We start from the raw sequence: 12468 nt of genomic DNA, 5'->3' as shown, positions 1-12468 counted from the left end.
ACAACACTAGGGTGGGAGAGTTGTCATAGCGATGCTGTCACCAGTCCAGTTATGTAGCACATTGATCAAAGAAGCAAAGAACAAAAAAAAAAAATATATATATATATATACTTTACATATAACATTCATATACACATTGATATTGCCGCATGAATAAGTGTATTTGCAACATATAATTTCCATAGGTCATAGTCAATTGCCACCACCCTTTACTGTGAAACATCTGCTGGGTCAGGCAGCCATTTCCCGCTTACCTACCCACAGTAACGTATACGATTCCCTGTTTTGCATTGCCTTCCTCCTGGTTGATACAGGCTCATCATAGCCCTCTGAATACCTCAGCTTTCACTTGACACTTCAACATACTTGATACCATACGCCCTTTGGCGGCCGATGTGAAGCACACCAGACCAGGAGCAGCAGCACTGCCAGGGAGCGGGGCTATTGGAACCGTACCTTAATACCACTCTTGGCCTTCTGGGTACTAAGCTTTCAGGTACACAATAGATTATATTTGAATGCAAACATTTTATTCTTTTCAAAATTTTGGGCACCATTACAAATTATTGTTTTCTAAAATAATGTCTATTATTTTTATACTTATTCAGTTGAAGAGCTTTTTTTTTTTTTTACATTTTTACACAAAAAGAGAGCAGGCAGAGTATGAATGACAATTTATTCATACAATTCTCAATTTTACTTACATTGATTTAATTCTGTAAAAAAGTCCATAGAAACATCATTAAAAGACAAAGGATGGTTCTGAAAACAAGGCTTTGTCCCCTTTTACCTCCCCATCCCTTTCCCCTCACCCTTAGGATTGTCAAAGCAGAAGAAGGAAGATAATTAAAAAAAAAAAAAAGGAAGATAATATAATTGACAGTTGTCAACTGTCAATTATACTTTTAACAATTTCTTGCTATGACTTTGCTGCATTAGGCTTATGACAGATAGGAAGTTAATATAATATAGAAGGCACTTATAGGCCTTTTTTTTCTGAACAGAAACTTTCAGAAAAATACAAACCAAATCAAACTCCAATCCCATAACCTTTTGAGAGCAACTTTGCTCTTTTGATAGGAAAGTAATAGACGTCTATAACGGTGTTTCGAGCAGAGCAGAGTTTGGTCTCTTTGCGCGGTCATTATGTGCTACCCCCTCTGCTTGCTCCTTCTCTCTAAACACCCTCAGGACGTCCCACGAGAGAGGCAGGAGATGCTGACTGAAGACCAGACGGGCCAGCCAGGACACCACAGGGATGCACACTAAAGAGCTCAGAAAAGCGAGAGTCTTGAAGGGGAAGTACTGCTTGATAACCCCATCCACCTCCCTCCAGCCAGGGTAGTAGATGACACAAGGCAGCCCTAGTACCGGCTCCCCACCCATCAGGCGTAGCATCAGAGTCACTACGTAGCCGGTAATGGCACCGTAGATATTAGCATGACGGCAGAAAAGCACACAGATTAGCTGAGGAAGAACAACACAGTATAGCAGATCAGCGCTAAGCACAAAGAGGTAAACCACACTGTCTTGAACAAAGGCTAGGCCTGTGCCGGCCGCTGCCACCAACACCACACAAATGCGAATCACCAGCAGAAGCTCCCTTTCTGACGCCTGCCAAGGGAAAACAAGAACGCTGGTTATTAGGGCACTGGGAAAAACCTCAACAATACATCGGCAGGTATGTACACACACACACACACACACATACATACATACCCCTTTCCTTAAAGTGCTTTTGTAGATGTTCTGGGTGAACATCGATGCAGAGGAGAGCAGCACCGAGTCCATGGAAGACATAACCGCCGCAGCCAAAGCGCCAATGCCCAACACGGACACCCAGGATGGGGTGAGGTGCAGCAGGGCCAGTGGCAAGATATTTGCTGCATCGCCACGTTCATAAGGAGAGGGCAAACCGTATTCTGTCTGGTTCCAGTCTGATGCACAACGGACAGACGGAGAGTTTGATTCATTTATGAAGACAGATTACAGTTGTGAGGAGGAATGCTGTAAAGATTGCGGTACACCAATTGGGCAATGATGTGTAAGCGTGTGTTTTAAAAGACTAGCACTTGCATTGACATGTACCTACCTGTAGAGGCAGCCCCCGCTCCAATGAGAATTGAAGGGATCCCCACCACAAAGCATGCGAAAGCAGCTACAAAGCAGGTGAGCTGGGCCTGAGTGGAGGAGGCTGCAGAAAGCAGGCGCTGGTACAGCACCTGGTAGGCCAGGCTGCCCAATGCCTACAGCATACCGACATAAAATAGATGATCACGGACATCAGGGGGTTGCTTAATACTTGAAACACTATAAAGAGTTCTGAGCTCCATAGTAGTCTTCCAGCAGGCACAGTGCTTGGTATAGCTCATCTATATATATTGTTCAAAGGCTGGTATTATTCACCCATTAAAAATATGCAATATCAGTGTAAACACACACACACACACACACACACACACACACACACACACACACACACACACACACACACACACACACACACACACACACACACACACACACACACACCAATGCTGACCAATATCAGCGCCATATCAGTCCATCTGCCAGCATCTTCCAGCTTCAGGTCCCCTAACCATGAGGTGTGGTTGCTCAAGTTGAGGAAGGCAGTCTGAGAGATGTCCACGGATGCAGGATTCAGAAGCACGAATGGCACACTGACCCACTGAAAGACAGAAATTTGAAAACAAACTACTTTTAGTTTTAGGCTATTATTAACATTAGTTATAGTGTATCTATATTATTATTGTTATATGTATATCTTTTTGCACATGAGTGATTCCACTATTAAGTTTAGTTTTTTTGGAGGCCATTTTAATCCAAGCGTGAATACAGAGATATGTCAAAGAGGAGCAGGTCAGGGATAGGCCCGGGATTTTGAAAGGATTGAACCCAAAACCTTTAGTTTGGGAGTCAGACTACTGGATCCTATTATTTCTTATCCCAATATATGTATTTTTTACCATGCCAAGGAATATGAGGCAGAGCTGGACCACATCAGTGTAGGCCACTGAGTAGAGGCCGCCCATCAATGTGTAAATGACAGACACTGCGGATGAGACGCCGATAGAAATGGTGGAGGAAATTCCTAGGATTATACTAATAGTTCCCCCTGAAACACACAAAGAACACCAAATCAGAGATCACAAGCAAAATATGAAGAGTGTTTGGGGGAACTTAGGGGGTACCCACCCAGGCTAGCAAGAATGCAGGCAATAAAAAAAATATCACTGAGCAGTGCAGGTATCAGCAATGCTGCGGTGAAGGCGTTTCCGTAGGAACGCTGGAACGGGTCCATCATGGTGACGAAGTGCATTGATCTCATGGGTTTAGCAAAAAACAATCCAGCTAAGGACCAAAACACAAAGAGAGATATTTCATTATGATAATTGCATCAAGCTATTTAATATTGGCAAATAGACTTCAGACAGCTATGGCTATGTTTAACCCAACTCTTACCTAGAACAAAGCAGACGATGTAAGCAAAAGGCGCTATGGCCCAGACAAAACCAAGCTCGGGGGAATAAACGGATTCAGCTGTGCCCATAATATAACCTCCTCCAACCCATGTTGCTACAGATAAACACATAAATCGCGTTAAGTTTCAGACAAAGCACAAGATTTCAAGGCAAGGCATGTAGAATACATACACAATATTTTACGATGACGCCAAAGACAGGCTAAATGCAGTAGCACGTAACAAACAAACAAACTCACCTGTCAAAGTAAAACTTCCCAGCAAAAGACTTATGTTCCGGCCCCCAATTATGGTGACCTCGCTCCTGCTGGTCAGGCATTTCTTTTCCTCTCTCCTGGCCTTCTTAGAAGCCCAGATCCCAGTCAACAGAATGACACAATAGAAGACCACCACGGCCACAACGCCACCAACATTGACGACCATTTTCACCCACTGAGGAGAACATGAATAGGTTGCAGAGAAAGACAATGAAGGCACCAAAGCAAAACGTTTTTCACGTTTTGATTCAGGACTAATCAGTTTTTTCATTGGGCTGTGAAACATTTGTGAACAACGTGTGGTAGATCATTGTGTTAAGAGTTCACTGCATGGTCGATTCTGCCTCCTCCAGCCAGGTGGAAAGGAAGTGGGGTTTAAGGAGTCAGGTCCTCTGGCTGAGCTCACAAATTGAAAAGCACGTGCAACTGTGTCTCTCTCCTGTTGCATGAATGAAACAGGAGAGACCGCCACCTTGTTGGGGGGCTTCAGAGCCTATAGAATACACTTATCTTCAACATGACATGAATGCAAAAAGCATGTTTCAGAAAAATAAAATACAAATGAAAATTAATGAAAAATATTAGGCACGGCAAGTTTAATTACCCTTGTACACAAGGCAATTCTAAGAGCTTTACAAAGGATAAAAATCATAAGTAAGAATATGAATGGTCAAACATCAAGAAGAAATAATAACAACCAAAATTACATATTTCCCGCACAAACTTTCAGAAGGACAAGCTTCATTTTTGTTCTGATCCCCCGGCCCCCTAGTTATTGTCTAGCCTGGTCCTACCAGACTCCCGTACTTCATTTGATTTGCACTGAGAGTCTGGCCACTATTAGAGGTGGTTTGGTCGCGAACTGATTCGTTCGAACGAACGAATCGTTAGAACGAACGATCCGAACTGGTTCTTCTCTCTCGTTCGCGTCGTTCGCGTCGGTCGTCTCGTTCGCGTCGGTCGTCTCGTTCGCGTCGTTCGTGACTCAGAATTGACTCCTCCCAGACCCACGATTCGCAGACAGTTCGTTCAGGAAGACGAGGGACCGAGGCGACTCACGGCACACACTGTTGCTTGCACTGCACCAGGAGCAGGTTATAGTTATAACTAGGCTTTACTTAGTTAGCTTCAACGATACATGAAGTAAACATACTTGGAACGTCCATGTAGGCCTACGCAGCAGCACTATGCGCAGGTGATGCCGCATGATATGCCGCAAGGCATATCATTATTAACTAACGCATTATCTCTGAGGTGAAGTAAAGCCTCAGGTGGTCCGTTACATTTTCTTGTCAAGTAGCCTGGTGTTTACATTTTAGGGTTAGGGTTTCACATTGTTCCTTTATCTCGGGTATTTTTTTAATATATAAAATTAACGATATTGACTCAACTTTCAGGATAAAGTGATTCGATTCGCCATTCGATTCACCGGAAACTCGACTGAACCAGTTCAGTCGAGTTTCCGGTAGCACTGAGTCTGACTGACTCAGCTGAGAACCATGCAATGGGTGCATTACATGATGCGATTCACCGCTACCAGAAACGGAAACTGGGCTGAACGAACGAACGAACGATTCGCGAACGACTCATCTTGGCGAACTGACTGACGCGAACTGGTTCACGTAAACGAATCATTGAATCCACCTCTAGCCACTATCCATTGACAAACGTTAACTCAAATGAAGGCGGGTGTCTGTTGGAGTTTTAAACTATTTGATCGGTCCAGTGCCACTCTGGATCTGCCATAGCCAATCGCTAATGTTTGACTACAACTCAAACTAGCGCACGACCTCAACGTCATTGTTCTCAGCCACTCCCTGTGTTTTCTGATTGGAAGGCCAAAAAATAAGCTGCAGAAAACCAACAAATATACCAATACAGACGTAGTACTGAAGGGAAATAAAACTTGAGTGGAAGTACGTAGGCGGGCGGAGCCAGGCTAGTTATCGAATATAACGATTTGCGGTTTTTTAGATTCTTTGGCCATTCTTTCCTTTCCTGTAACATGCATTCAAATATTCTGTATTTAATACTTGAACATGAACATATTCTGAACAAACCCTGAACAGATTGTTTCTAGGTTCCTGTGATAGGAGCGGGACGCTGTGATAAAGAACATAAATGTACACTATGTAAGCAAAGTTCACGTTGCAAACGACTTCATGAGTTCTGTGTTAAGTTTCATTTACACAAACCGAGATGAGGAGGTATCACCTTAATAGTGCACTTCACTCATTTACTAATTTATAGATAAATTAGTTTTAGCTTTTACTCCAAGTAATAGCTCTGCTCAAAACCACAGCGTTGCAGTAGAAACAATAAGTGTTACAGCTGAGCTGCTGTACATTGTTTTGTTTATGTCGTAATCTAGGTTCCACTTGCTATTAAATATGCACCTTGTGGAAATCGTGATTTGATAAAAGAAGCGATTTCTCACGTTGACAACGCAACGGCGTGTCATTTATTGTTGCTCACCAAACCGGAATAAACAAACCGCGCCGTTGTCATCACAACCAAAACAGGTCCGCTTCCTTAAAGAGACAGCGTCCCTTATATTGGAACACAATAACATGTCGTGCAGAACGCTCGACTGATGATAAGCATAACAAGGATAATAAGGGAATATATATCAAGGGAAATAAATGTAACACACAGTATGGGGAATTGTTTCCATAATGTCCACTACATACGTCCCCCAAGAATTCACCATAACAAAAACAATCCAAAGTCAGCGAGGAGGAGGGCGAACAATTCGGCCACAACGACTCCTCTGCACTTGGGCGTGGGTCGAGGCCCCTGCGCACGGCGGCGGCGCCTCTGAGGCATTGGGGCGGGAGGGAGAATGGCGGTGTGAGGAAAACCTAGGCTCCACCCTCAGGGACTTGGGCCGCACCGGAGGGCGCCCACGCTTTGGAGGCTGGGCAAGCCCAACAGGCTTGTCCACATCCAGATGAGCTGGCTTAAGGCGGTCCACAGAAATGCGCTCTGCCCTACCGCCAATGTCCACCACAAAGTGCTTTACCCCCGTCTCCAAAACACGGAACGGGCCGTCGTAAGGAGGCTGCAGCGGCCCCCGGTGTGCGTCATGACGGATGAAGACGTACTCCGCTGACGAAAGACGTGGGGGCGTGTAGGATTGTGGGAGGCTGTGGCGTGAAGTAGGCACAGGCGCGAAAAGCCTAGCCCTATCCTGAAGCACTGTCCGCTGATGGGCTGAGGACCAGGGAATTTTAGAGTCAGGAACGAAATCCCCTGGAACCCGCAATGGCTGGCCATACACCAGCTCCGCTGATGAGGACTGTAGGTCCTCCTTAGGGGCAGTCCTCAGGCCCAGCATGACCCAAGGGAGCCTGTCAACCCAGCCACTGTCCTTGAGGCTGGCTCGAAGAGAGGCCTTCATAGCACGATGAAAACGCTCGCAAAGTCAGTTAGCCTGGGGGTGATATGCAGTGGTGCGGTGAAGTTTCACACCCAGGCTGTCCGCAATGGCGTTCCAGAGCTCAGAGGTAAACTGTGAGCCCCGGTCCGAAGACAAGTCAGATGGGGTGCCAAACCGGGCAACCCAGGTACCGATGAACGCCCGCGCCATCTCAGCAGTCGTCCCTGATGTCAATGGGACAGCCTCCGGCCATCGAGTGGTCCTATCCACCATGGTGAGGAGGTAAGTGAAACCCAGGGAGGAAGGAAGAGGACCCACGAGATCCACGTTGACGTGGTCGAATCTTCGCTCCGGCACCGGGAAATGCGCCAGCGGAGCCTTGGTGTGGCGGTGAATTTTTGATCGCTGACACTCCACACAAGAGTCTGCCCAGTCACGCACATCCTTCTTGAGGCCATGCCAGACAAACTTGGCCGCCACCAACCTCTGAGATGGTTTCCTACCCGGGTGGGAAAGGCTGTGCACAGCGTCAAAAACACGTCGTCTCCATGCCGAGGGAACGACGGGCCGTGGCTGTCCAGTGGAGACGTCACAAAGCAGCATGGTGCCGCCATTGCCAAAAGCGATCTCCGACAACTGCTGTCCAGTGGCAGCAGTCTTGAGTGCCTGTACATCCAGGTCCGTGACCTGATCGGCTGCCATGTGGGCGTAGTCAAGCCCCAGGTGGACGGCCCCCACAACGGTGCGAGAGAGGCAGTCTGCGACAAGGTTGGCTTTGCCTACAACGTGTTGAACGTCTGTGGTGAACTCTGAGATGTAAGAGAGTTGTCGCTGTTGGCGGGCAGACCACGGCTCAGACACCTTAGCCATGGCGAACGTTAGGGGTTTGTGGTCGACAAAAGCTGTAAACTGTCGACCCTCTAGCAGTGAACAGAAATGTCGGATGGCAAGGTGAAGTGCAAGCAGCTCCCGGTCAAACGTGCTGTACTTGCGTTCAGGCGGGCGTAGCTGGCGGCTAAAGAAAGCAAGCGGTTGCCAGGCACCATCCACCCACTGCTCGTGCACACCGCCCACTGCATAGTCCGAAGCGTCTGTTGTGATGGCAATGGGCGCATCAGGTGATGGGTGTGCCAGCATCGTCGCTTTGGCCAACGCGGCCTTTGCATCCATGAACGCTTTGTCTCTCTCCGAGGACCAATCCACCAGATGTTTTGGTATTTTTCCCCTCAAGGCCTCATGCAGGGGGCACATGATTGCAGCAGCCCTGGGAATGAAGCGGTGGTAAAAGTTCACCATTCCCAGGAACTCCTGCAGGGACCTCACTGTGACGGGCCGTGGGAAGTTCGAGATCGCATCAAGTTAGATGGGAGTGGCACAGCCCCGCCCTTGGTGACTCGATGTCCCAGGAAGTCGATGGTGGTCAACCCAAACTGGCACTTAGCTGGGTTGATGATAAGTCCGTGCTGGCTGAGACGCTCGAAGAGGATCCGCAGGTGGGCCAGGTGTTCGGTTTTGGAGGTACTGGCCACGAGGATGTCGCCCAGGTACACAAACAGGAAAGGCAGATCACGTAGTACAGAGTCCATGAGGCGCTGGAATGACTGGGCGGCGTTTTTCAGGCCGAAAGGCATCCTCAAGAACTCAAACAGTCCAAAAGGGGTGATCACTGCTGTTTTGGGCACATCGAGCTGTTGGACAGGAACCTGGTGGTATCCACGGACGAGGTCCACCTTCGAAAAAAGAACTTTGCCAGCCAGGTGTGCTGAAAAATCCTGGATATGAGGCACTGGATAGCGATCTGGCGTTGTAGCGTTGTTAAGCCTGCGGTAATCGCCGCAGGGGCGCCACCCGCCGGCGGGCTTTGGAACCATGTGGAGAGGCGAAGCCCACGGGCTGCTGGAGCGGCGGATGATGCCAAGGCGTTCCATGCTGTCAAACTCAGCCCTGGCAATGGCCAGCTTGGCTGGGTCTAGTCGTCGTGCCCGGGCGTAGACAGGCGGGCCATTGGTGGCGATGTGGTGCTCCACTCCATGCTTGGCCGTAGATGAAGAAAAGGTGGGCTGTGTGAGCACTGGAAACTCTGCGAGCAGGCGATGAAACTCGTCGGCCTGCGAGAGCACGCTAGACAGTCTGATGGAGTCCAAACCACTGAGAGCGCAGGTGTATGAAGAAAACGTGGTGGCGTCAATCAAACGACGGTTTTTGACATCCACCAGCAGCCCATAAGCGCATAGAAAGTCCGCACCGAGGAGGGGGACAGCCACTTTGGCTGTGATAAAGTCCCAGCTAAACCGCTGACCGCCAAAACATAGTGCAACGTGTCGAGTGCCATAAGTGCGTATGGGGCTACCATTAGCAGCCTCCGGGGGGGGGCCAAATGCATCCGCCAGGATGTCCAGTGGTAATGCAGGCAGAATGCTCCTCTGTCGACGGTGTCACACAGGAAACGGCGCCCGGAGATGGTGTCCTGGATGAACAGCAGCCTGCCAGTGCGGCCGACACTCAAAGCCACTACTGAGCACCGGCCCTGGCGTTTCCCGTCCCCCTGAAGCTGCAAGGTGGTAGGCATTTCTTGGCCCTGGAGCCGAATTTAGCGTGGTAAAAACACAGGCTTGTGTCAGAACGTTGCCGGTGCGAAACTGTAGCCACTGCAGTGAGCGCTGAGTCACCAGGGAGCGGGGCGGCGGTGTGATGGACTTGGGCCGAGTTGGTTGCAATGGCGTACGCAGGATGGAGCGCAGCAGCAGTCATGCCAGGGTGTTGAACAGCCAGAAAAAACCTGTCAGCCTGCTCTGCCAGCGCGCGGCAATCAGTGATGGCGGTGTTGGCCAAAGCAGCCCGTACCTGAGACGGGAGTTGACGCAGGAAGAGCTGGACGAAGAGGAAATCAGGCCTGTGCTCTCCAAGCAGATCCAACATCCTGTCCATAAGTTCAGACGGTTTGCTGTCGCCCAAGCCTTGCAGAGAAAATAGCCGGCTAGCCCTCTCAGCATCAGAAAGTTCAAAAGTCTTCAGCAGGTGAGCCTTGAGTGCTGTATACTTATTCTCTGCAGGGGGATGTTTCAGGAGACTAACCACTCTTGTTGCTGTTGAACTGCCGAGGGCCGACACTACATAGTAGTATTTGGTGGTGTCCGCGGTAATTTCACGCAACGCGAACTGTGCCTCAGTCTGCGCGAACCAAGCAGAAGCCGACGACTCCCAGAACTCCGGGAGTTTCAATGAAACAGCATTCGTCGACATAGTTGTTCGGTGTGTCACTGGAATGCGTCCAGCAGACAAACGTCGGGGTCACCAGTGTAAATGTAACACACAGTATGGGGAATTGTTTCCATAATGTCCACTACAACCTATACTAAGTTACCTTTTGAAAGCCACCTGTAGTTAACACATTTTAGTTGTGATAATAAGTTACTTTTGTAATCAACATGACTGACTGTCTGGGGGCTAATGACGTGGGGGAGAGATGCGCAAGGACAGATTTGGTTTTGACACAGACGATAACCTATTTGTGAAAGCAAAACACCAAGCTCATTGATTTAGCTAAGCATATTTATTTGAAACAATTCATTTATTTATCATGTGTGAGTGTGTATTGACTATTTCTGTGGTTGAGTGAAATATTCATTTGCAAGCTTCCTATTTATAAAAATAATAATACATTTTATTTATAATGCACTTTACATCAACTCAATGACCTCAAAGTATTATCATGCACATGTAAAAGGATAAAAACAACATAAAATACTTTACAATTAGATTAAGAAGAAAAGAAAAACAGAAAAAAACATTTAAAATAGCAGTTTAGCCAAAGGCTTTTCTAAATAGATGGGTTTTCAGGCCTTTTTTAAAAGAATCCACAGTCTGTGGTGGTCAGGAAGAGCATTCCACAGACAGAAGGCGCGATCGCCCATAGTTCGGAGCCTTGTCTTCGGAAGCTGGAGAAGGTTGGCCTGTCCAGAGCGGAGATGGCGTGAGGAGGAATGGGGGGTGATGAGTTCTTTGAGGTATAGGGGGGCAGTGCCATGAAGGCACTGGTGGGACAGAAGGGAAACCTTGAATTCGATCCTGTCCTGGACAGGAAGCCAGCGGAGGGATTTGAGGATGGGTGTGATGAGGTGGTACTTCCACACCCCCATCAGGATCCTGGCAGCACAATTCTGGATGCACTGCAGCCGCTGGATGTTCTTGCTGGGGATCCTGATGAGGAGTGCGTTGCAGTAGTCCAGCCTGAAGGAGACAAAGGTTTGGACCAGTTTTTCGGCATCGGGGAGAGTGAGTATGTGGCGGGTTCATGAGGTGGAAGAAGGAGGTTTTGCAAAGATGTTGAATGTGGGCCTCAAAAGTCAGGTGAGGGTCCATTTTGACAGAGAGGTTAGTGACTGAGGATGAGAGGTGGATGTCGTGGCCGGAGAAGGTGATGCTGGTGATAGTGAATGACCGGGTCCGGTGTGGAGGGCCAACACGAATGGCTTCTGTTTTTGAGCTACTGAGTTGCAGGAAGTTAGCCGCCATCCATGCCTGTATCTCCCCCAGGCAGGTGGAAAGTGTGAATAGTGCTGCAGAGGGGGTTGGGTTTGTTTTGATGTAGAGTTGGGTGTCATCAGAGTAGCAGTGGAAAGATATTCCATGCCGGCTGATGACACGACCAAGGTGGAGCATGTATAGCATGAAGAGGGTGGGGCCAAGGACTGATCCTTGAGGGACAACACAAGTGACAGAGTGTGTGTCTGATTTAGTACTACCCAGGGATACATACTCTGTTCTGTCTGAGAGATATGATGTGAACCAAGCCAGAGTAGTATCAGAGAGTCCGATGGAGTAGTGAAGGCGGTGTAGAAGGATGTGGTGGTCCACAGTATCAAATGCTGCGGTGAGGTCGAGAAGGATTAGAAGTGATGGAGAGTCAGCAGTCATCAGCAGGTCATTGGTGACACTGACCAGGGCAGTTTCCGTACTGTGGCCAGAGCGGAAACCAGACTGGAACTTCTCATAAAGACTGTTTGTTATGAGGTGGTTGTGGAGCTGGGCAGAAACTACCTTTTCCAACACCTTTAATAAGAAAGGGAGGTTGGAGGCGGGGCGGTAGTTGGCAGGTGCTTCGGGGTCAAGGCTGGGCTTTTTGAGTAGTGGCTTGATGACAGCAGTTTTCAGAGACGTTGGGACATGGCCAGACCGGAGGGACTGATTGATGATTTTGGTGGTCATGGGACTTATTGCAGAGGAGTGACTTTTTATCAGGGTTGAGGGAAATGGGTCCAGGTCACAGGTGGAGGGCTTCATCTTCCTTAGGATGTCTTCAATCTCATGCTGAGTGATGTCCGTGAAAC

At 48.3% G+C, this 12468-nt stretch overlaps 1 protein-coding gene across 1 annotated transcript; it reads right to left on the bottom strand.

Moving 5' to 3' along the window:
* Nucleotides 1–1095: 1095 nt before the first annotated feature.
* Nucleotides 1096–3925, bottom strand: LOC307080949 (high-affinity choline transporter 1-like; the record flags this gene model as incomplete). The annotated part of the gene is made up of 8 exons (XM_079743925.1): nt 1096–1614; nt 1720–1937; nt 2093–2246; nt 2543–2689; nt 2988–3136; nt 3217–3372; nt 3484–3597; nt 3742–3925. The coding sequence occupies 8 exons, from the start codon at nt 3923–3925 to the stop codon at nt 1096–1098; spliced, it is 1641 nt and encodes a 546-aa protein (XP_079600051.1).
* Between the last annotated feature and the right edge of the window lie 8543 nt (nt 3926–12468).

This window comes from Pollachius pollachius, assembly GCF_949987615.1.
Source record: "Pollachius pollachius genome assembly, chromosome: 9".
NCBI lineage: Eukaryota > Metazoa > Chordata > Actinopteri > Gadiformes > Gadidae > Pollachius > Pollachius pollachius.
Note: the sequence above shows the minus strand (reverse complement) of the source record. Positions and strands in the feature narration are given on the sequence as shown.